At 45.0% G+C, this 22,305-nt stretch overlaps 1 protein-coding gene across 7 annotated transcripts in view; it reads left to right on the top strand.

The window, feature by feature from the left end:
• Positions 1 to 22,305, top strand: part of PICALM (phosphatidylinositol binding clathrin assembly protein) — a 179,472-nt gene that overhangs the window by 124,542 nt on the left and 32,625 nt on the right. For 3 of the 7 annotated variants that reach the window (XM_040340082.1, XM_040340079.1, XM_040340080.1), the window contains exons 13-18: positions 2,223 to 2,369; positions 4,043 to 4,120; positions 17,196 to 17,306; positions 19,062 to 19,193; positions 19,276 to 19,306; positions 21,109 to 21,208. In XM_040340082.1, coding sequence (XP_040196016.1) covers positions 2,223 to 2,369; positions 4,043 to 4,120; positions 17,196 to 17,306; positions 19,062 to 19,193; positions 19,276 to 19,306; positions 21,109 to 21,208 — 599 coding nt within the window. The remainder of the gene's footprint in view (positions 1 to 2,222; positions 2,370 to 4,042; positions 4,121 to 17,195; positions 17,307 to 19,061; positions 19,194 to 19,275; positions 19,307 to 21,108; positions 21,209 to 22,305) is intronic. The other 4 variants (XM_040340083.1, XM_040340084.1, XM_040340085.1 and 1 more) reach the window with 2 other exon arrangements.

The raw sequence follows: 22,305 nt of genomic DNA, 5'->3' as shown, positions 1-22,305 counted from the left end.
ATTTACTCGGTGTAACATCATCTTTGATATTTTACAAAAAAATTGGGCTAACTTTACTGTTTTGTTTTTTTAAAATTCATGAAACAATTTATTCCAAAAAAAAAAAGTGTTTGAAAAATTATTGCGCAAATACTGCGCAAGATAAAACATTGCAATGACCGTCGTTTTATTCCCTAGGGTGTCTGCTAAAAAAAAACATATATAATGTTTGGGGGTTTTGCGTAATTTTCTAGCAAAAGAATGATGATTTGTACATGTAGGAGAGAAGTGCCAGAATAGGCCCGGTATGGAGGTGGGTATAAAAGCCCTGTATTGAAATGGTTAAGGTGAAAAAACACCTTGCAGTGTCCAGTCCCCCGTTTTTACTTACCCGACCCCCGAATCTCCTTGGGCGCGATCCCGCGTCGCTCCCTTCGTGGCTTCCTGGTTTTTCATTGGATTGATGGCAGCGCAGCCATTGGCTCCTGCTGTTAATCAAATCCAATGACGTCGAGCATACACTCAACAGCTATGGACCCCGAGTGTATGACACAGGAGTGCGCCCGCAAGGTAACCCCTTCGGGAGGGAGCTTCCCAGAGGGGGTTATCTATTGCGGGCAAGAGCCGCCGTGGGACCCCAGAAGAGGACGATCGGGGCCACTCTGTGCAAAACGAATTGCACAGTGGAGGTAAGTATGACATGTTTGTTTAAAAATAAAAATTGAACCTTTTAATATCACTTTTAAGTCACACTAAACAATGTCCTTATTCTCACATAAAGATTTGGAGGAGCAATAAAATTCACTTTTAGTGTTAAAGGGGTTGTAAAGGAATTTTTTTTTTTCATAATAAGCATCCTTTACCTGCAGACATTCCTCCTTTCACTTCCTCATTGTTTTTGCTCAGAAGTTGCTCTATTTCTTCTCTGTTCTGTTCACTTCCTGCTTGTCTGATTTTACTGACCACCGTGATGGGAGGCTTTACTGCGGTGGTCAGTAACGTGCTCACCCCCTCCTGGGAGCTACATCTGTGCAGCAGGACGCTCTCTACGTGTTAGAGACTTCAAGGAGGTGTGAATTACTGGGTGTGCCGCAATGCATACTGGGAAATGTAGTTCTTACATGAACGAGCGCCGCAAACCAGGAAGTGAATGAGAGAACAGAAACTAGAACATCGTAGGTGATATAGATGAAGGAATTTAATAGGTATTTACTTGTTTTTTAACAGAATCATAACACTATTCTGTCTGTCTACCTTGCAGACATTAATTTTAGGCAAAAACAAAATTTCCTTTACAACTCCTTTAAGAATCCATACTTGAATACCATTTTTTTAAAGTGGATGTAAACCCCAAATTTTTTTGTTTGTTGTCACAATGTAGAGTATACGATTTCCTATCATCTGTGCCCAGTCTTGCCACAGCTCTGAGCAATCCTATTTTCTTTTCTCAGCGAGATAAATGGACAAACAGGAGAAAACTCTGTTCTTCCCCCTTGCTGTGGGTGACAGGTTATTTATATATCTCATGCACTAGCCTGGAGACGGGCATTCTTTTTTAATTCCCACCCCCACTCCTTTTCTGAAGTCATGTGGTTACTTTTCTTGATTTTGACTGGATGTTAGTGATCATAGCAGAATTTAGTGTAAGGAATACATAGGAGAAAATGCATGTTGACAAGGGGAGTGTAGAGGAGGGCGGGGAGTCTACTGACATCACGACTCCACCCACCGAGCTCCAGACAACAGACCCGCCCACAGAATCTGCAGTTTTTCAGTTCTTATAACAGACAGAGGGGAGACATTTGACAGGTGAGGATACATGCAGGAGGCATCTATATCCTTCTAGATCAGCACTATGGCAGTAGTTAGGATGAGAGTGGGGTTACATCCACTTTAAGCTAGATTTTAATGTCGCTTTAAATACTAAGATCACATTGAATATAAATAGTAAAAGCAACACAGCAACCTCAAGGTGCCTCCATGCATTATGAACCTTACTTTTCCGCAGCCAGGTCCAACGCACATAAGAGGTTTTTCTCCGTTTCTCTCTCTTGTTCTCTTTGATCTTTGTTATGCTTCTTTGTAGCCGTGTTTTCTCATCTCTCCTCCTCTGTATGTGGTGATTAACTCTGTTCACTGAATTGTCCTGTAGATGCGATTGGCATGTACGTCTTTTTCTAACCAACTGTCTTGTGTGTGCTCTTCTCTCTCCGTTGTCCTGTCCTGTGAATGGGGGAGTGCAGATCCATTCTCTTCTGAAGCTGGTGATGAGACCATCTCAAACCTTAATCCTTTCCTCAGTAAACCTAGTGATGGTGCCCACCTACCTGGTATAAGCACTGACACTGCCAGCTTCACAGCTAAGACTCCCAACCATGACATATTTATTGGTAAAGTACCTTTTCAGTAAAATGTACATCTACTCAAATGGATTTTAGATTGTTCCCTTATCTTCCTTTTATTCAGTGTGGTGTGACCCTTAGGGGGCATGCTGTCAAAGTGGGGGGGTGTTAACTATAGCAGCCAATTAAATTAAAGCTGTCTGGGTTTCCTCCTTGAGCTGTGTTGAAGTCTTTTTTAAATCTGGTTGGTCACCTTTCTTAAGACGGCACCTGTCTTAAGTACAATAATTGAACATTCGATCTTCCCCACACTTGTACCTCCTTCCACATTGTTCCACTTACCTTTTTAGTTGTGGTTTGTGTCATCAGTCTTCATGTAATGTTGGTGAAATTATATTTGTGTGGCTTTAGGACTTGGAACACATTTGTATGTTTTATTAAAGTGCACCTGTCATTTTGCTGCAAAGGAGGAGGGTAGTAAAGAGAGGTCCTGTCCTCGTATCTTGCATCAAGGACCTTTTTTTTGTTTTTTTTTTTGTTTTAGAATAATCAGTGGCCCACTGAGCACTCTGATGTGGCCCGCAAACCTCCTGCTCTGGGATGGCAAGTTGCCAACCCCGCCATCCCAGAACATCAGTGTTGTAAATGAAGCCAGCAGTAGAGGAAGCAAGCGCCTGCGGAGCAGAGCCACATAAGCCGATGCTTTCTGTATAGCGCCGCTCCTGTCACAAGCAGAGTGATGCCAAATGCGCTCTGCCTGGGACAGCAACAGCCGGTGATATCTAAATGGAAGACTTAGTAAAGGTACATTTATTACTAAAATCATAGTGTATATATGGGCATATCTGTTCTGCAGAGGTTACTGGGCTTCTTTCAAACTGATCTGCAGAGTAAGCTACACTGTGCCATAGGCTTCTGTTACTACCAGTGGGTTTGGTGCGCTTTCAGAAAGTGCACTACACTTGCAGCAATAGAGGTCTATGGCAAAGTGCAGCTAACTCGCAGGAAAGCCGCAGGTGCACTGCTCTGAATCCATAGTGCGGGTAAACCACAGTGCATCATTATGAAAGCAGCCCCTTAGGCCCCTTTCACACAATTGGTCTGACCCAATTGGACCTTCCATTCATCTCTACGGAGCAGCAGATGTAAATGGACTTGTGTTCATTTACTTCTGCCTACCTCCAATCCAATCTGCTAAATCGTATGGGAGGGTCCATAGAGTAGAGTGGGCTGTGTCCGTGTCTGCTCTGCATATGCAGAGTGGATATGAATCTCATCTGCCCGCTCCGCTCATTGCGGCCCGCGACTGGTTACCAAGTCGCTTAAGTGGCCCTCACTCTTTAAAAGGTTGGGCACCCCTGGTGTACATGATGTAGGGACAGGTTTAGCTAGGCACTGGACCAAGGGGATGAAGGCTGGCTGAATTATGTAGTGCATCAAAAGAGCGCTTGCCAAGGACTGCCAATGCTACTTGGGATTTGCAGCAGCGGCAACATTGTCAGTCCACAACAGGAAGCTAAGAGCTCACTGGATTTCTGGAAGGGTCAACATGTATTTTTCTACTTTGAAAGAAAGCATTGGTGGAATGTGCATGTATTGCAACAAAGTACAATATCACCTTCCCCTACCCTCCTCCTCCTCCACAGCATTATCTGCACAGTATTGGGTGTTCTGTCGTGTCCTGTATCTAACTGTTTTCACTTTCTCACCTGAATTAACAGATTCTTTCTGCGGGCCTCAAGTCTATCCCAACGCTTCCCACTTCCACACTGAATCCTCGGTAGCTGGCCTATATGGAGGTAGGTGCTGAGCATGGAATATGGGTGTTGTGTGCTGGCCTTTCAATGTTCTTTTTCAGTTACAGAGAATGTAGGAAGACCCCTTTGTGCTGATCTAGTGTTGAGTATGTATTGAATTGATTAAAGTGGTTCTAAAGGCAATAGATTTTTAGCTTTTTAAAGTGGTTGTAAACACTTGCATATACCCAATGAAGTTTACTGGCTTAGGTGATGCACAGAAATGAAACAAATCCTCTTAGATAAGTTGTACCTGTTTATCTGAAGCCGTCTTTCCCCAACATCCTTTTGAAGTGCTTAATTATAAAGCTTGTCTGAGAGTTTAGAAAATAAGGGGCGGGGGCGGAGGAGTTGAACTTGCATTTGGCATAGTTCATTGAGAAGAGCCCTGAGTGCTGATTGGAGGGAACACAGGAACAGAGCGGAGGCTGTCAATCAGCTGGAGATCCCTCCTGTCACCATTTTTCTCTTGGTGTCAGGAAAACTTCAGTTGCGCCTGCGCAGGGAGGTGCAAGATCAGGGGCGGACTGACAACTCATGGGGCCCCCGGGCAAGAGGAGATTATGGGGCCACACAGTATACACACACATACAGTATACACACACATACAGTATACACACACATACAGTATACACACACATACAGTATACACCCACAGTGTACACCCACAGTGTACACCCACAATATACACACACAGTATACACACACACACTGAAAAGGTACTGGAGAGGTGGGGCAGCTATAAACTTGGGATTTTTTTTTTTTAAACACAGATTTTTACATACTGTCCTTAGTTTTACTGAGGCTGGCAACCCTGATGGGGCCCCCTAGTGGCATGAGGCCCTCGGGCAGTGACCAAATGGTCAGTCCGCCCCTGTGCAAGATCTGTAGGAGTTCTGTCCTCTCTTCTGCTCACTGCTGAGTTTGGTGGCAATTGAGCCTCTGCCCAGATGCACGAAGTGCAGGATCTGGTGGAGGAGTTCTGTCCTCTCTGCTGCGAAGACAAGGGGGGTGCAAAGGGCAAATGAAATGGCCTGGTTGACCAGCCATTTGTTTGACACTATACTGTAAGTACAAAAGTCATTTTAAAAGACATTGAGTTTGCAAAATTGAAGAGAAAAACTAGGACAGCCGCACTCCAAAAACGTTCCTTTTAATAAAACTGGTCACAAAAATAACATGCCACAGCAAAAAATAGGACAGAAGCTGACGTGTTTCGCACTGAACTTCAGTGCTTAATCAGCTATGATTAAAGCGGAGGTTCACCCTCAAAATTTACTTTTTAGCTAACCTATCTCCAGCCTTAATAAAGGCTTGTAGCGTTGTAATTTTTTTTTAAATGTGTACACTTACTTGTTTTCAGCCGCACTTTCTGGTCGTCTTCCTTGCGGGGAGTCGGCGTGTCGCTCCTTTTCCTTGACGGGGAGCTCTCCTGGGAGTGAGTGTTGATCCTCCCAGGAGATGATTGACGTGTGCGGGTAAAGCGCGTCATCGCCTTCCGAAAATATCCGAGGGGGACTCGGCTCTATACGGCGCCTGCCGTGTAGAGCTGACTGCGCAGGCGCCTTAAAGTGCCGAGTCCCCCTCGGATATTTTCGGAAGGCGATGACGCGCTTTACCCTAACGTCAATCATCTAAGCCTCATCTTGGGAACGCCTACTCCCCGGGGGAGCGAGAACCCGGAAGCCCCGTGAAAAAAAAAACATAAGACCGTAAGTACAGTGGTACAAAAAAAAAAAGAAATCCAGCATACTGTAAATGTCAGCAGTATGCTGGATGTAACTGTCTATTGGTGTTTTAGGATGAACCCCCGCTTTAAGCACTGAAGTACAGTGCGAAACGCGTCAGCTTCTGTCCTATTTTTTGCTGTGGCATGTTATTTTTGTGACCAGTTTTATTAAAAGGAACGTTTTTGGAGTGCGGCTGTCCTAGTTTTTCTCTTCAATTTTGCATATCATTGCATTGCCGGTGACTTGTCCTCAATGTTCCCCTAACGGGGAAGTTCTTTCACTGACTGCGCAGGCGCAAACTTCCCAACGGAAATCTCCGAACCTCGCCCGGCATCCAGGCTCATTCTTTTACATCCCCGTGGATTGGAGGATGTTAAAAAAAGAGCCAGGAGGCCGAGCGAGCCATCCGAGCGAAGCGAGGACGTGAGGCCGACTGGCCACTTACCTCGAAATCCACGTCGCCCTGGATGCCGGCCGAGGTTCGGAGATTTCTGTCAGCAAGTTTGCGCCTGCGCAATCCTTGTAGGAACTTTCCCGTTAGCTGGAACCGTCTCAGCAAATCAGATTGCGCATGTGCTGGAACTTCCAAGATAGCTGGAACAAGCACGGCAGATCACCGGCACCCGGGGTTTGGATCCAGTGAGAAGGTTCTCTGGTTTTATCTGAGCGGTTACTTTTCTTCTCCACATTCTGAGTTTGTTTTGGGAACGGTGTCTTTGTCTGGATTGCTCTATGATAAGATGATTACAACCTGACTCATCTTTCAGCGTGTGTCTGTGGGGGCTTTAGGGTAATAGAAGTAATTGGCACATCTTAAGAGACAAATGGTAACTTGCTTCAAAGACAATCATATGTATCCCAAAGCAAAAGGCATTGAAGCTTAACTGCAGTTTAGAAGAGCAAAATCCCTGGCGTAATATTCAGCATACAGAATGAGACTCAAGGTTTTCAGGAGAGCGATCTCAGACACCCCCTCCGTCCCGTCAGCAGCATCTTATAAAGGAGGAATAGCTCTCCTCTTAAACATTGTGCCTCATTCTGTATGCCGAGTCGATCGCTGGGGATTTTTTGCTTGAACTGCTATAAGCCTCGCTGCCTTTTACTTTGCAGCTGTGCAGATAATTCTCCCGTGAGAAGCATTTAATAAATAAGGCCTGTTGGCTTGGCAATACTTATGTAGCCTTCATATTGGACACATAAGTGCGCAAAGAGTAACTTGAGGGTTTAATACTACTTTAAACTTCTAAACCACTGAAGAGTTTTTTTGTTTTTTTTTTAAGTTTGACGCTTTGAGTACAATGAAATAAACCTTCAGTAAACTATTTGTTAAAATGCTTACCCCAGCACTTGCAGTGTACAACATTCAGTTCTGCTGTCTTAGGCTCCATTCACGCCCGACGCTCGATACGCTGGAGGGGAGAAATACCATTGCCCTCTATGGAGATGGTTCACATCTCCACGCCGAACGCTTGAACCTCAAAACAAGTCCCGGACCCTTTTTTTCAGGCGGCTTCGGCGTTCGGCATAGGAGATGTGGACATGGGGGTTAAAATCACGGCATTTTGTCGCCGTAAATCGCGGTACAAAACGCCACAATTTGTCGCCGCAATTCGCGGGACAAAGCGCTGCGATTAGGTGTGAATGCAAAAGAGGAAAGATATGGACAGCCGCACTCCAATTTCTTAAAAAGACGTGCCCTTTATTGGGTAAATGAAAAAAGCACACAGTGGGAAAAACAGCTGACGCGTTTCGCATTGGATATCAATGCTAAGTCATAGCTGGGTGTGAATGCAGCCTTAACCACTTAAGGACCGCCTAACACCGATATACGTCGGCAGAATGGCAAGGCTGGGCACAAGCACCTACCTGTACGTCCCCTTTAAGTGCCCAGCCGCGGGTCCGAAGCTCCGTGACCGCGAGACCGGATGGCCGTCGGTGTCCCGCGATCAGTCACAGGAGCTGAAGAACGGGGACAGGTGAGTGTAAACACACCTTCCCCCGTTCTTTACAGTGGCAGTGTCACTGATCGTCTGTTCCCTGATATAGGGAAAGACAATCAATGACGTCAAGGAGTCCAGCCCCGCCCCCTACAGTTAGAAACACATATGAGTTCACACTTAACCCCTACAGCGCCCCTAGTGGTTGACTCCTAAACAGCAATTGTCATTTTAACAGTAATCAGTGCATTTTTATAGCACTTTTTGCTGTGGAAATGACAATGGTCCCAATAATGTGTCAAAATTGTCCGATGTGTCCGCCATAATGTCAGTCATGGGAAAAAAAAAACACTGATCGCCGCCATTAGTAGTAAAAAAAAAAATGCCATAAAACTATCCCCTATTTTGTAAAGGCTATAAATTTTGTGCAAACCAATCGTTAAACGCTTATTGCGGTTTTTTTTTTGTCTTACCAAAAATAAGTAGAATACGTATCGGCCTAAATTGAGGGGGAAAAAACGTTTGTTTTTTTGGGGATATTTATTATAGCAAAAAAATATTGATTTTTTTTCAAAAATTTCGCTCTGTTTTTGTTTATAGCGTAAAAAATAAAAACAGCGGAGGTGATTAAATACTACCAAAAGAAAGCTCTATTTGTGGGGAAAAAAAGGACGCCAATTTTGTATGGGAGCCACGTCGCACGACCGCGCAATTGTCAGTTAAAGCAACGCAGTGCCGAATCGCAAAAAGGGGCAAGGTTTTTTAGCTGCATAATGGTCCGGGTCTTAAGTGGTTAATGCCGCTTCCCTGAGCTTTCACTTTTAACAGAAATAAGTTAGTGGACAGAGCAGTCCCCAGACTGGTAGCTTGGAGGAGTAGTTGGGTGTTTTGCCATCCTAGGTTATGGGGCTGTGTTTTTTTTGTTTTTTGTTTTTTTTTCTGCATACAGTGTAGGGAGAGGCGACTAGTCCCTGCATGAAAGGGTGGCTCCATAGGATGCTGCAAGAAAAAGGAGCCACCTTGATACAAGGAGCCTGGGGCTGTGGACATAGCAGCCAAAACTTGAATATAGGCAAGGATTGAAAAAAAAAAAAAAACTGTAAGCAAGTGATTAAAGTGTTATTAAACCTAAAAACGTTTTTTTACCTTCATGCATTGTTTGCATTAAAGGGGGTTGTAAACCCTCAAGGTTTTTCACCTTCATGCATTCTATACTTTAAGGTGAAAAACCTTCTGTGTAGTACAACTCCCCCCAGAGACCCCCCTTTTACTTGCCTAAACCCGATCGGTTTCAGCAACAGGCGCGAGCACAGCAGCTCCAGCCGCTGTCTCTGGTCCTCACTGGATAGATAGCAGCAGTAGCCATTGGCTCCCTCTGTTGATCAAATCCAGTGACACGGGGGCGGGGCCTAGTCCTGCTTTCTATGGACTCAGGAGCATGTGTGTCCCCATGGAATGCATATCTCTGTGGTGGCACTTGAGAAGGAGCCAGGAGTGCCACTGAGGGAACCCAGAAGAGGAGGATCGGGCCGCTCTGTGTAAAAGTCTTGCACAGAGGAGGTGAGTATGACATGTTCGTTTTTTTTTTTTTTTTTTTAAACAAACCTTTTCAACCCCTTTTAAGTTAAAAAAAAAAAATTCAGTTTCTCTATGCACCCCCCCCCCCCCCCCTCCATGTGTGAAGGGGAAGAGAGGTAAAGAGTACAGCGCTATGCACAGCTGCATCAATTCTCCCCTCCTTTTTCCTCTTTACACAGCATTCGAGCAGCAGCAGGAGCCAATGGCTCTTGCTGCTGTCAATCATATGCAGTGAAGAGAAAGTGGGGGGGGCGGGCCTAAGTCCCGCCGCATAAGTCTATGGAGTGTGGCTCAGTAGATACAGGTTGGAAGCAGGCAGAATACGCTAATAAGTGGCTGACTATGGTAGTCTCAAAGTGGAGGAGCAAAGATTGGCCCAGGGACCCCAAAAGAGGAGGATAGTGCCTGCTCTGTGCAATAACACTGCACAGAGCAGGAACTTTAAAGACCCTTCATGTCACTGTACAGCAGCACAGTGTGTTTCGGTACTGTTTAGTGACATGTGGTGCCCTCCTATGTGCTGTAATAAAATATACAGATATCAAAGCTGCACTAAGCTTGACAGCAAATCAGTGACCTAAAACAAAAGGAAATAACATTTAATGTGATAACGTCCACGTGAATGAGTAGAAACTCTTCTTTAAAAGGTAATGGATATCCATCGCCAACGTGAAGCTTTCATGTGCAAAACTTCCACCTCTAGTAATAAGAGCGCTTTCCAGATATTATCGACCCTCTATTTCTAGAGAGGTCTAATAAGTTTTGACCATAACCCTCAGCGAGATCGCTCAGGCGTTGATAGGGATACACTCCTATGCATTTTCAGACCAATGGTCTTCCTTCAGACCAACCTCCCCAAACATTATAGACTGGAGTAAGAAAGGAAAAAATCCTCCAGTAGTGTAAAACCTTCCAGGTATTTTCTTAAGTGTTATAATTGCACTTACACAGCTGTGTAGATAAAAATGCCGAAAACACTGTACAGTAATCTTGCCAACCACACATTCAAGCCGCACTTACAGGATTGGTAAGGGCACGACAATGTCGGCACACAGCTCCGCCCTACATGTTTCATCCTAGATGACGTCTTCTGGGACACATAAAACAGATTATAGCGCACACATGCAAAAATGACATTTATCCTGCAGGGCTGGGACATCATGTCTGCATTTTATCAGAGCTCACGGCAACGCACCTCTTAGCTGTGATAAAGTGCAAATAGGGTAGGTATAAAACAATTGGTGACTGGCATTCTTCTAGTGCGTAGAAGTACAGGTCACCGCAGTATATGTAAACAGGTACTTCCCTGCTGAAAGTGCTTAAGAGGATTTAAATATCGCTTTAAAGCCCAACTCCCCGTCACCAAAGCTGACATTTAAAACGGAACTAAAGTATTGCAAATGCCTTAAAATTTGACGTTAAAATGAGTGCTTGCATGAATTCCTGCAGATTTGTGCTACTGTTAACTTTTCTTCATATTTAATGATATCTGTCATGGACCTTGGAGTACTGGAGTGTTTCTACTTGAAATCTGTGACAAGACCCTTTGCTCGCTCGATTCTGCTCTCCCGACACTCCTCTGCTACTATTGAGTCAGCTTGCAGATTGCAACGTCTGATGGTCCAGTCATCCAAGGTTCCGGGATCTGAATTACAGCTATGTGCCATTTGGACCCATTAAGAACACACACCAGGCAGGCTGTATGTAAGTTCAAACAGGACTCTTTATTTTCAAGTACACAGCACACTTTTATACAGAATTTGGAACATCCCACCCCCAACAACCGCTTTCCTATTGGTCAATTGTAAAGTATATGCAGTCCTCACTCAGGTCCTCCTTAACCATGCAAATGAGGACTTGAAATAGTCAACAGGGATCGGTCCAATAGCTTGGATAGAAAGATTGTTATGTGTATTGAGACAGAAGCCCCAGGGGGTAATCAATGTACACAATAGCCCGGTCTATTTAACAGAACTTAATTACTACCTCTGAGAGGTTACATTCCTTTAGATAATAACATGCTAATTCAATACTCCCGACAGGAGACTTCTGACCTTTAGAACAATACAAAGTCTTTTAGCGTAAACGCATACATCTTCAAACACACATAATAGATTAAATTAACCTTCAATCCACAGTTTTTAGCCAGACGGACTGTCTCTGACAGAAGATAAATTTACCTCTGATAATCAAAAGGCTTTAAAACAGGGTTATCACATAATGGACAATCAAATGTCTCAGTATATCCTGTAATACATGAATTAGGATTTCAAGTAGAAACACTCCAGTACTCCAAGGTCCATGACAATATCCATATGCCATCTCAGCTTAGTAGGTGGTGCTGCTGCTGCTGCTGCTGCTACTACTACCCAGAAAGTAATGTAATCAGGAACTACTTCTGTTCTATGCCAGTGGCTGAACATGTAATCGGACTGTTTTTTATTCCCACCCAAATTTTCCCTCTCTTGCTCTTTTATCCGTCCCTTGTTACATTTTATTTACGAAATGCAGTTGCTCTCAAAAGAAAATGCATGTCAGAATTTTGATTCCATGCATTAATGTGTTCTGCCCCGTAGGCCCCTTTCACATGGGGCGGATCTGCTGGACGGACTCAGCGGATGACACTTTCGTCTCCACTTACTGTGCAGAGAGGGATCGGTCAGCCGCACTGTTCTCTATGGGGAGAGCGGATGAAAACTGACTGCATGTGCGTTTTTCACCCGATCCGCTGGATGGATGGCGAACTTATCACCATTTGTCTGCTTCAAGTGGCTCTTGTCAGATCGGATGGCAGGCGGGTGTCCGCAGACACATCTCCGTTGACATCCGCCTGCCCATACAAGTTTTCAAAGGTCGGCCCGCTCGGACCTGAATAAAAAGAAAATAAATCAGAGCAAAAATGACAAATGAACCCCTGTATAGCAGCTGAACACCAGGGTCAATAATCACAAAATCCCTGTAGAGAAACAAATACAGATGGTGCAGTGCTCAAATAAAATAAAAGATGATTAGAAAGTCCATAAAATCGCAGTACACCTCCAGTGAGTGCCAATGTAGACAGACAGATGACTGTGTAGGTAACTTCACACGTGCTAGACACACCTCCACCACCACATGAAATTGCCTCTCACCTCACCACCTGGACTCTTTGATTATGGACTGTCAAATGCGCTTTATGTGTGAATATCAGCAAAGCCAACAGTAGTAGAGACGTCACAGAGAAACCGATAGGTCATCTCAGGTCATGTAATAAACAAATGCCAAAACATAGTGCTCTCCATTTGGATAAACAATTTAATCGTATTAAATGATAAAAAACACTTCGATCGGTGCCGATGTATACAGCGTGTAAATTGAGCAAAGTGATAGCTGCGGGTGACGTCACAACTCTCCTTCCGTACGCGTTACGTCCTCTATGGGCAGGGACTTCTTCAGCCGCCTCCTTCACCGCTGAAGTCCCCGCCCATAGAGGACGTAACGCGTACGGAAGGAGCGTTGTGACGTCACCCATGGCTATCACTTTGCTCAATATACACGCTGTATACATCGGCACCGATCGTGGTGCCTTCATTGTGAGTGTTTTTTATCTTTTATTACGATTAAATCGTTTATCCAAATGGAGAGCACTATGTTTTGGCATTTGTTTATTACATGACCTGGGATAACCTATCGGTTTCTCTGTGAGGTCTCTACTACTGTGGGATTTGCTGATATTCACACATAAAGCGCATTTGACCCTCCATAATCAAAGGGTCCAGGTGGCCCGCTCGGACCTGCCTGTCCGTTTTTCAGGTGGATCCGGATGGACCAACCATTGGCAACTTGTCAATCGTGTGAAAGGGGTCTTATACAAACATAGGGGTGATGGGGAAAGCCTATGACCACTGAGCTGTGCAGCCAGCAGAGATGAAGCCAAGAAGTGATACAGAACCCCAAGTCCTGCTACAATGCCTGCATAACGGCTTAGAATCCTACTAAACAAAACCAAAAGAAGCACAGGTTTGCAAGATTGCACTATTTCTAACTTGAAATCATTTCATGCTTGCATTAAAAATATAAACGTTGGCAATGCTTTACATTTTCATTAGTAGCCATCAGCTTTATGGATTTAGAAAATGGACGTTCAACATGGAGTTCATACTGGCTACAGTATAAAAATGTTGCAACAGATATGTTTTTTTATTTTGAAGCATTTTTATATTTGTACTTGTCCCTTTGCACAGAGAGAAAATATTGCATCGGCTTTAATGTGGAAATAAATGACTTCCTGCTGTAATGTTAATGAAATGGAACACACTGGCACATTGATCATTTCAGAGGAAAGCTGGATTATGTGCGTGTGCAAGTCAGCTCAGGAACAAAATGTGGTTAGGGTGGTCAGAATTTGGCATCGACCACAGAGTTCCCTTCCTGCCTTGTGTCAACCGTTTTTAAACTGGTGGCATTGTAGTGTGAGGCACCCTATCGTTCTCAAGTATAGGGGGGCCTGCGGTCCCTGCCTGTAAAGGGCCTTTGCTAAAGAATTTTCTAGGGTGACGCCACAGTGAATCTGCAAGCAAGATTTGCAGGAGGAAGGAAAAGCGTGTATATAGACTGTGTATATAGTTGTCCCTAAAGAAGTTTGTTCCAGTCAAGTGGGCATCCCATAGTCATGCCACCCCCATCCAAGTTCATTAACCCCCTAAGTTGAACTCTTTCCTGTCTGAAGTGTCCCTCACATATGCAGCCATGTCCCTCCAGCCATTTCCCCCATACCTTTGCCGCCGAAAGCCGCATGGAGAAAATCACAGCATTCATTTGAATAGCTGTTTTGCCCGCGCGTATAGACACTCCCCCTTGCTCGGGATTGGACAGATCACGATCACCCATCCAATCCCGGGCAAAGGGGAGTGTCTATACGCGCGGGAACACTACAGCTATTCAAATGAAAGCTGTGATGTTCCCGCACGGCGTTTAACCCATGCAGCGGTGCGATGCGGCGGCGCGGCGCGATGCGGCAGCGGGGGGAAAGTATTCTATTTAGTATCGGGGGTATTTGCGCGAGTACGAGTACTCCCGCAAATACTCGGTATCGGTCCCGATACTGGTATCGGAACAACCCTAATATATATATATATATATATATATATATATATATATATATATATATATATATATATATATATATAAAAATGTGTGTGTGTTTTATGTATGTGATTCAGCGCAGAGCGGACGCCCCGTAGCAGTAAATTTGTTATGGGGTGGTCATCAACTGGTTAATATACCTTTTTAGAAGACGGGATGTGTAATCTGTACTCTTTTTGGCTATATTCTACATTGATGGATCTTTGCTACAACCACGGCTTTGTAACTTTTTGAATGTTCAGATTTTTGTTTATTTGTAAAACTCATTCGAAATACAAAGTTAACAAATGATGTTCTAGAATAAGTGAATGGGAGTTTATGAATCAGAGCAGTGTGTATTATTTTGCCATTAGATTGTTCTCTTGTTGGTATGATTGATGGCGCTGTGGGACGGAGCTTGGCCGTTCCTTGCAGAGCTCTGTCTGGGGGGATCTGCTATCACACAGTTGTTTAATGTTCACTGCTTGGCAGCGCTCTCCGTCCACCTGATGTGTGAAAAGGAAAATCTCTGTGTAGAGGAGATTTGGCAGAGACTCCATCCAACTGTTACAGGGATGAATCCGACTTTATCTCCGCGGCTCTAAAATTCATGCTTTGTAGACAATTTCTGAAGGTTTGCGTGTAATGCGGCTTTATAGTTTTCGTGCTAAGCTATACTGTATGAATACAGCGCTCCTCCTGCCTGTTAAGTATGTAGCAGAGAAGGTTTTGCTCTTACCAGTTTATCAAAGTCCATGCTTTATGTTCCCAATGCAGCTTGGAGAATGAAGGCTGAACCCCCTGCTCTGTTTGCTTTGAGCCAGAGCTTTGCTTTATAATTCCTTGGCTGACCAGAGATATTGGAGGATATTTAGTTATGCAAACAGGATCCAGCCTCCTTTCAGGCACTCAGCTGTGCATAGTAAAGCAACAGGTCCACTTAGAGGAAGTAAACACTGCCAGTTTTTTTCACCATCTGTCCCATTGTGGAGATGTCCCTTCACTTCCTGTCCCATAGCCAAACAGGAAGTCAGAGGAAATTCCTGCAAATTATAGGGGCTGTAAACCCTCATGTTTTTTCACCTTAATGCATTCTATGCATGAAGGTGAAAAAACTTCTGTCAGTCACTGCCCCCCCCCCACGTTTTACTTACCTGAGCCGTGGAATTCTCTCGGCGGGGACGCACTCTCTCCACGGAGTCCCGGTGACTTGTCGTTAAGGTTCCCCTATCGAGATGGTTCCTGTAAGGACTGCGCAGGTGCAATCCTTGCCAACGGAAATCTCCGAACCTCGGTCGGCATCCAGGCTCATTCCATAAACCCCCGTGGATTGGAGGATGTTAAAAAAAAGAGCCAGGAGGCTGAGCGAGCCGCCCGAGTGAAGTGAGGCCGACTGGCCACTTTCCTCAAATTCCACGTCGCCCTGGATGCCGGCCGAGGTTCGGAGATTTCCGCCGTCAAGGATTGCGCCTGCGCAGTCCTTAGAGGAACCATCTCGATAGCCGGAAATATATCGTCAGATCACTGGCTCTTGATTGGCTAGATTGATTGCAGCTCAGCCATTGCCTCCCACAGCGGTCAATCACATCCAATAACGCGGGGGGCGGGCCGAAATAATAGTCTATGGACACTGAATGAATGATTCGGGAGCGCGCCAGTAGGGTAACCCACCGGCGAAGCGCTTCTCCTAGGGGGGTTATCTTATGCGGGGAGGAGAAGACAAGGATCGGGGCCACTCTGTGCAAAAGGAGCTGCACAGTTGGAGGTAAGTATTACATGTTTAATATTTTAAAAAAGATCCTTTAGACCCCTTTCACACTGGAAGAAGCTGCAACTACAATCCCAATGTGAAAGCCCGAGTGCTTTCACACTAAAGTGCCTGAAAAACGGCCCAGTGTGAAAGGGGTCTTAGCGTTGAAGCGCCTGAAAGAAGCTGCATCTGCAGTCCCAATGCATGTGGTGTGGTGTGGTGTCTTATTGACGGTCATAGTAAAAGAAAATCTAAATTTTTGTGTTGTCCCAAATCAGCAGGGATTTCCGCTCACTTCCTGTTTGGCTATGGGACAGGAAGTGAAGGAAATCTTTGCAATTGGACACAGATGGCGTGTTAGAAAACGTACTTTATCCAAAAAAAAAGTTTTGCCCATAGTTTTACTTTAATGCATTCCTTGAGGAGCAGCCAGGAGTACTGGCAGGGGCCTGAGAAGAGGTTCAGGGCCACTCGGTGCAATTCCATTACACAGAGCAGGTGAGTTTGTTTGTTAAAAAAAAACGCATTTCCGATCCCTTTTATGCAAAGAATGTGTTTGACTTTAGAACCACTTTAATCCAAACTGGTGCTGATCTAGAAATGCCAATTCTTTGTTTTAGAGCTCCAAACAGCCTGAAATATTTATATTAACTGGGTGTTCCCCAGTCTTTAACAAGAATGTATCTCCTATTTTCTCCCTGCTGTAGCTGTTCTGTGCAGGGGTACTAACACATTCCCAGCTGTCGCTGGTACTTCTATTGTAGTGAAGATGTATTTTAGGGTTACAGGATATCATGACTATTCTATGACCTACGATCTTGGAAATAAATGACGGCTTGAGATATACATCGCTAGTCCAGTTTTTTTGATGGCTAGAGTTCAGCTACCTGGTAGAACGTTTTTATGTTTTTGCCTACACAAAATAGAACACTCCTGTCTATATTACCTAGGTTCACTGACATGGTTTTCCTTATTTTCAGGGTTCACCCCATCACTAGCTGTCCAACCACAGACCTCTGGTGGCCTTAATGTTGACTTTGATTCTGTTTTCGGCAACAAGTCTCCCTCTAACATTAATGTAGACTCCACGGGTAAGAGAACATTTTTTTTTTGTTATGTTTTGCACAGTTTTAAGCGGTATTAAAGTGGTTGTAACCCCAAAAAAATGCTCCTGTCTCTTTAAGGCTTGAGATATAGCCGTGCTTTTGCCATGTCAATTGTCCCTTTCTATGTTGTACAATACTGTACCTGGTTGATCCTGCTTATTCCTGTATTTCCTTCTGTCATCTGACCACGTTTATCATGGCTGCTGATCTAATAGTGTGGTCATCCCGCTATATCTCCTTAGCGTCTCTACATCTCACACCTCCTCCCTTTCTCTCCCTGTCTCTTGCATAGTCTGTGTGAGAGCCCTCCCCCTCTCTTCCCTTCTCCCTCCCACTCTTCCCTCCCCCACTCTTGGAGTCCATCTGTGGTAAATTCAGTTGGTTGGACATGATTTGGAAAGGCACACACCGGTCTATAAGGTCCCACCGTTAACAGTGCATGTCAGAGCACAAACTAAGCCATGAAGGCCAAGGAATTGTCTGTAGACAGGATTATATCAAGGCACAGATCTGGGGAAGGGTACAGAAAGATGTCTGCAGCATTGAAGGTCCCACTGAACACATTGGTCTCCATCATCTGTAAATGGAAGAAGTTTAAAACCACCAGGACTCTTCCTAGAGCGGGCCGCCCGGCCAAACTAAGCGATTGGGAGAAAATAGCTTTAGTCGGTGAAGTGACCAAGAACCTGATGATCATTCTGACAGAGCTCCAGTATTTCTCTGTGGAGAGAGGAGAAACTTCGAGAAGAACAACCAGCACTGCAGCACTCCACCAATCAGGCCTGTATGGTACAGTGGCCAAATGGAAGTCTCTCCTAAGGCACATGACGGCTCGCCTGGAGTTTGCCAAAAGGCACCTGAAGGACTCCACGGCCCCTTTTACACGCACAGAGTCCACCAGCTCGGCGAGAGATCAGTCCGTTGATCTCTGCTGAGCTGGTGGATGACAAGCACCTCTCTGCTCACTGAGTGGGGAGGGGCTTGTCGGGCGCCGCTGTTTCCTATGGAGCGATCTGATGAAAACAGACAGCATGTCCGTTTTCATCACATCTCACTTGATCCGATCCGCCATGGACGGATGGGGACGTATCCCCATACATCTGTTTTTAGCGGATCAGGTCGGATGTCAGCGGACATGTCTCCACTGACATCCGACGCTCCGTATATATGCGTGGAGTGGCCGTTCAGGTCCGCTTTCGAAACTGACAGGCGGACCTGAACGGTCCATCCGTGTAAAAGAGGCCTTAGACCATGAGAAACAAAATTCTCTGACCTTCATAATGCCGTTTGTTCTCTAACAAACCTCCCAAGGGCTTCACAGAACAGCTGTATTTATACTGAGAATAAATTACACACAGTTGGGCTCTATTTACGAATTGCGTGACTTCCGAAGGTAATTGGTTCCATTAGATTTTAGTTGGTGGTATCAGAGTAAAGGGGGCTGAATACAAATGCACACCACACTTTTCACATATTTATTTGTAAAAAATAAACCATTTTTCATTTTCTTTCCACTTCACAATTATGTGCCACGTTGTGTTGGTCTATCGCACGTTTTTGGTTGTAACATGACAAAATTAATACTTTTTCAAGGCACTGTATGTATAGATATATATAGGGCTGTGATTTTAGTGGATTTTTTCCGACACTGCGACTTATGAAACCAGCAATGTGTATCTCTTTGTTGAATGGTCTTCTGTTGTCCTGATTAAATCCCAGGTTCTTGTATTTTGTTTCAAGGTTTTGACGACATGGGTGGACTCCTCAAGCCAACAGTATCTTCCCAAAACGCAAATGCTCCCTGCTCCAAAAACGCACCAGGCAAGCTGGTGTCTGACGACTTGGACTCCTCACTGGCCAACTTAGTGGGCAGTAAGTTTGGTCCTCAGGTTTATTCAGCTGTAGAGTCACTGCATTGAAAGATCTGCTCATTCCCTTGTTTTTGTTCTCCTAGATCTGGGCATCGGGAACGGAACAACAAAAAAGTAAGTGTGAAAACAGCGTTCAGATACAGAAAGGATTTGTCAGTTCAAGCAAACAAATATTTGTAAAAGTAGCATTGTTAATTTTTATTTTTATTTAGCTACAGTGGGTATAGAAAATCACCCCCCCCCCTTCCCCCCCATAAAAAATGTTGCTCTGCAGCGTGAAATGAAGACATATATATATATTTTTTTTATCCAGCTGTACTTAGTATTACGTTTATAACATCAAAGTTAAATGTATAACGCCAACATGTCAGAAAAGGAAAAACAGAATCACTGAGTTGGAAAAAGGATCGCCCCCTTGTCAGTGTTTTGTTGAAGCACCTTTTACTTTTATTCCAGCCTTTAGTCTGTTGGGATTTGTCTCTACTAACTTTGCACATCTAGACTTTGCAATATCTGCTCAGGTTCAGTTACATTTGATGGTGACAGTCTGTGGACTGCAGTCTTCAAGTCATTCCACAGATTTTCAATTTCCCTGTAGTTCTACTTTTAAATTTCAACTTTCTCATAAAAATGGCCTAGGCAGACAAGTAAGGCCCCTTTCACAGTGGGGCGGGAGGCACGGTGGCAGTATAGCGGCGATATACCGTCGGAATTGCCGCAGGAGCGAGCCCTACGAGCGAAGGAGATTTCCGTCGGCAAGTTTGCGCCTGCGCAGTCCTTAAAGGAACTTTTTCGTTAGCCGGAACCATATCGGCAAATCAGATTGCGCCTGCGCAGGAACTTTCACGTTAGCGGGAACCATACAGGCAGATCACCGGGTCAAAAACGCCTGGGCAAGAGTTTTTCAGGCGGTATTTAGGTGCTGTTTTTAGCGCTGGACCGCCTGACTCCTCAGTGTGAAAGAGGCCTAAGTAAAATCCAGCGGCTGAGCTCAGCGGTGGTGGAATAGGAGGGGATGAGGGGCATATACTGTGCATGCGCGGCTTTCAGTAAAGAAGCACGCTTGCAGGGATTTGGGATTGGTAGAAAGAATAGGCAGATTTTTGGCCCAGGTTTTTGGGGACTAGGACAGCTCTACAGGCATGGCCCTTGCATTGAACAATATTTTAAAAAGGCACAATGCAAGTCTTGTCTGCATGGCCCCTCGTGTCTGCATGGCCCCTCTTGTCTGCATGGCCCCTCTTGTCTGCATGGCCCCTCTTGTCTGCATGGCCCCTCTTGTCTGCATGGGCCCTCGTGTCTGCATGGGCCCTCGTGTCTGCATGGGCCCTCGTGTCTGCATGGGCCCTCTTGTCTGCATGGGCCCTCTTGTCTGCATGGGCCCTCTTGTCTGCATGGGCCCTCTTGTCTGCATGGGCCCTCTTGTCCGCATGGGCCCTCGTGTCCGCATGGGCCCTCGTGTCCGCATGGGCCCTCGTGTCCGCATGGGCCCTCGTGTCCGCATGGGCCCTCGTGTCCGCATGGGCCCTCGTGTCCGCATGGGCCCTCGTGTCCGCATGGGCCCTCGTGTCCGCATGGGCCCTCGTGTCCGCATGGGCCCTCGTGTCCGCATGGGCCCTCGTGTCCGCATGGGCCCTCGTGTCCGCATGGGCCCTCGTGTCCGCATGGGCCCTCGTGTCCGCATGGGCCCTCGTGTCTGCATGGACCATTTTAGCAAATGGTGATCTTAGCCTTTAATATAAGAGTGAGTGAACTGAGCAAAATTACAGCTGGATATTTTACTTGCATTTATTTTTTGTTTGTCTAGACTTTATAATCTTTATTTTCCCAGACAAATGCAATAACACAGGCACATTCTTCTTCTGGAATTATTGCAGGGTTTGTGGTAAATTCTTCTTTTTGTTTTGTTTTTTTAGTGATGTTCATTGGATTCAGCCAGGAGAAAAGAAACTAACAGGAGGGACTAATTGGCAGCCAAAACTGGCCCCCACCACCACCTGGAACCCAGCCACCTTGGTAATGATCCTTTTGTGTAATGACTGTGTACGGGGTGTGTGTGGATATTGCATGTTTTGTTTTATAGTTACTGCAAATTTGCAGGATTAAAGGGTAGCTCCAGCCAAACGGCTAAGGTTCAGCTAAAGCTCAGAACGGAGCTTGTCTATTCAGAACGGGGGTGTTCCTTTTCTCCAATCAGCTTTCACACTCTGTAACTGCAGCCTCTTCATCCTTCCCTTGACAGATGAACGATTTTAACACTTTTTTTGCCCTTTTGAAGGGGTATAGGGAGGAGAAGACTGCAGATAAACAAGTAACTTATGTAGGAGGATATTTTTCCACCTCCGTGTATCATCTGAGGCTGTTCACTGGGTGAGGGTGTATAACCACTTTTAAGCCCCCGTACACATGATCCGAAAATCGTACGAAAAATTACGCTTTCGAATAGATCGTACGATAATCGGATCGTTAGTACAGAGCTTTCGTGAGCCGATCAGGACAGTTCATCCTATATTATTCTATCGGACATGCACAGAATTTTTTTTCGGACGATTTTCGTTTAATCAGTACAGCTGTCGTTCGAAAATGCAATACAAATCCATTACAACACATGACATCACTTCTGAATTTTTATTCTGAGAATTTTCAGTAAACTCATCAGATTCGACATGAGATTAGCATGCAAAAAAAACGGACGATCATTCGGTCGATAATGGGATCGTGTGTACTGGGCATTAATGTCAACAAGTCCCAATCGTCCCGTCCCATGCGCATAATATTTTAATCCGGACACATAGTCCACCAGTGCTGTGTCTTTTAAACATTCATCCACTGCCAGTGTTTTGTGACCTCATTGCACTCACCAGAGATTGTGGACCCCCTGCCATACAGCAAATGGGGTCTGCCTTGCTTTTGGATATACCCATCCCGGGTCTTTTAAATATGATCTCTGCTCCTTTTGCTCTTATCCTTCACGCTCTTTCTCCAGATCCAGCAATGGCAGGGACTTCACTACTCACATTTTTTGAGGACGACTAAAGCCGAAATACTATAGTGCAATAACGTTTACAGTTTATTCAAGTTCAACAAAGATTAAATTGCACTCACTTGTATAA

This window comes from Rana temporaria, chromosome 2, assembly GCF_905171775.1.
Source record: "Rana temporaria chromosome 2, aRanTem1.1, whole genome shotgun sequence".
In the NCBI taxonomy this organism is placed as follows: Eukaryota; Metazoa; Chordata; class Amphibia; order Anura; family Ranidae; genus Rana; species Rana temporaria.
This window is presented reverse-complemented; position numbering and strand designations above follow the sequence as displayed.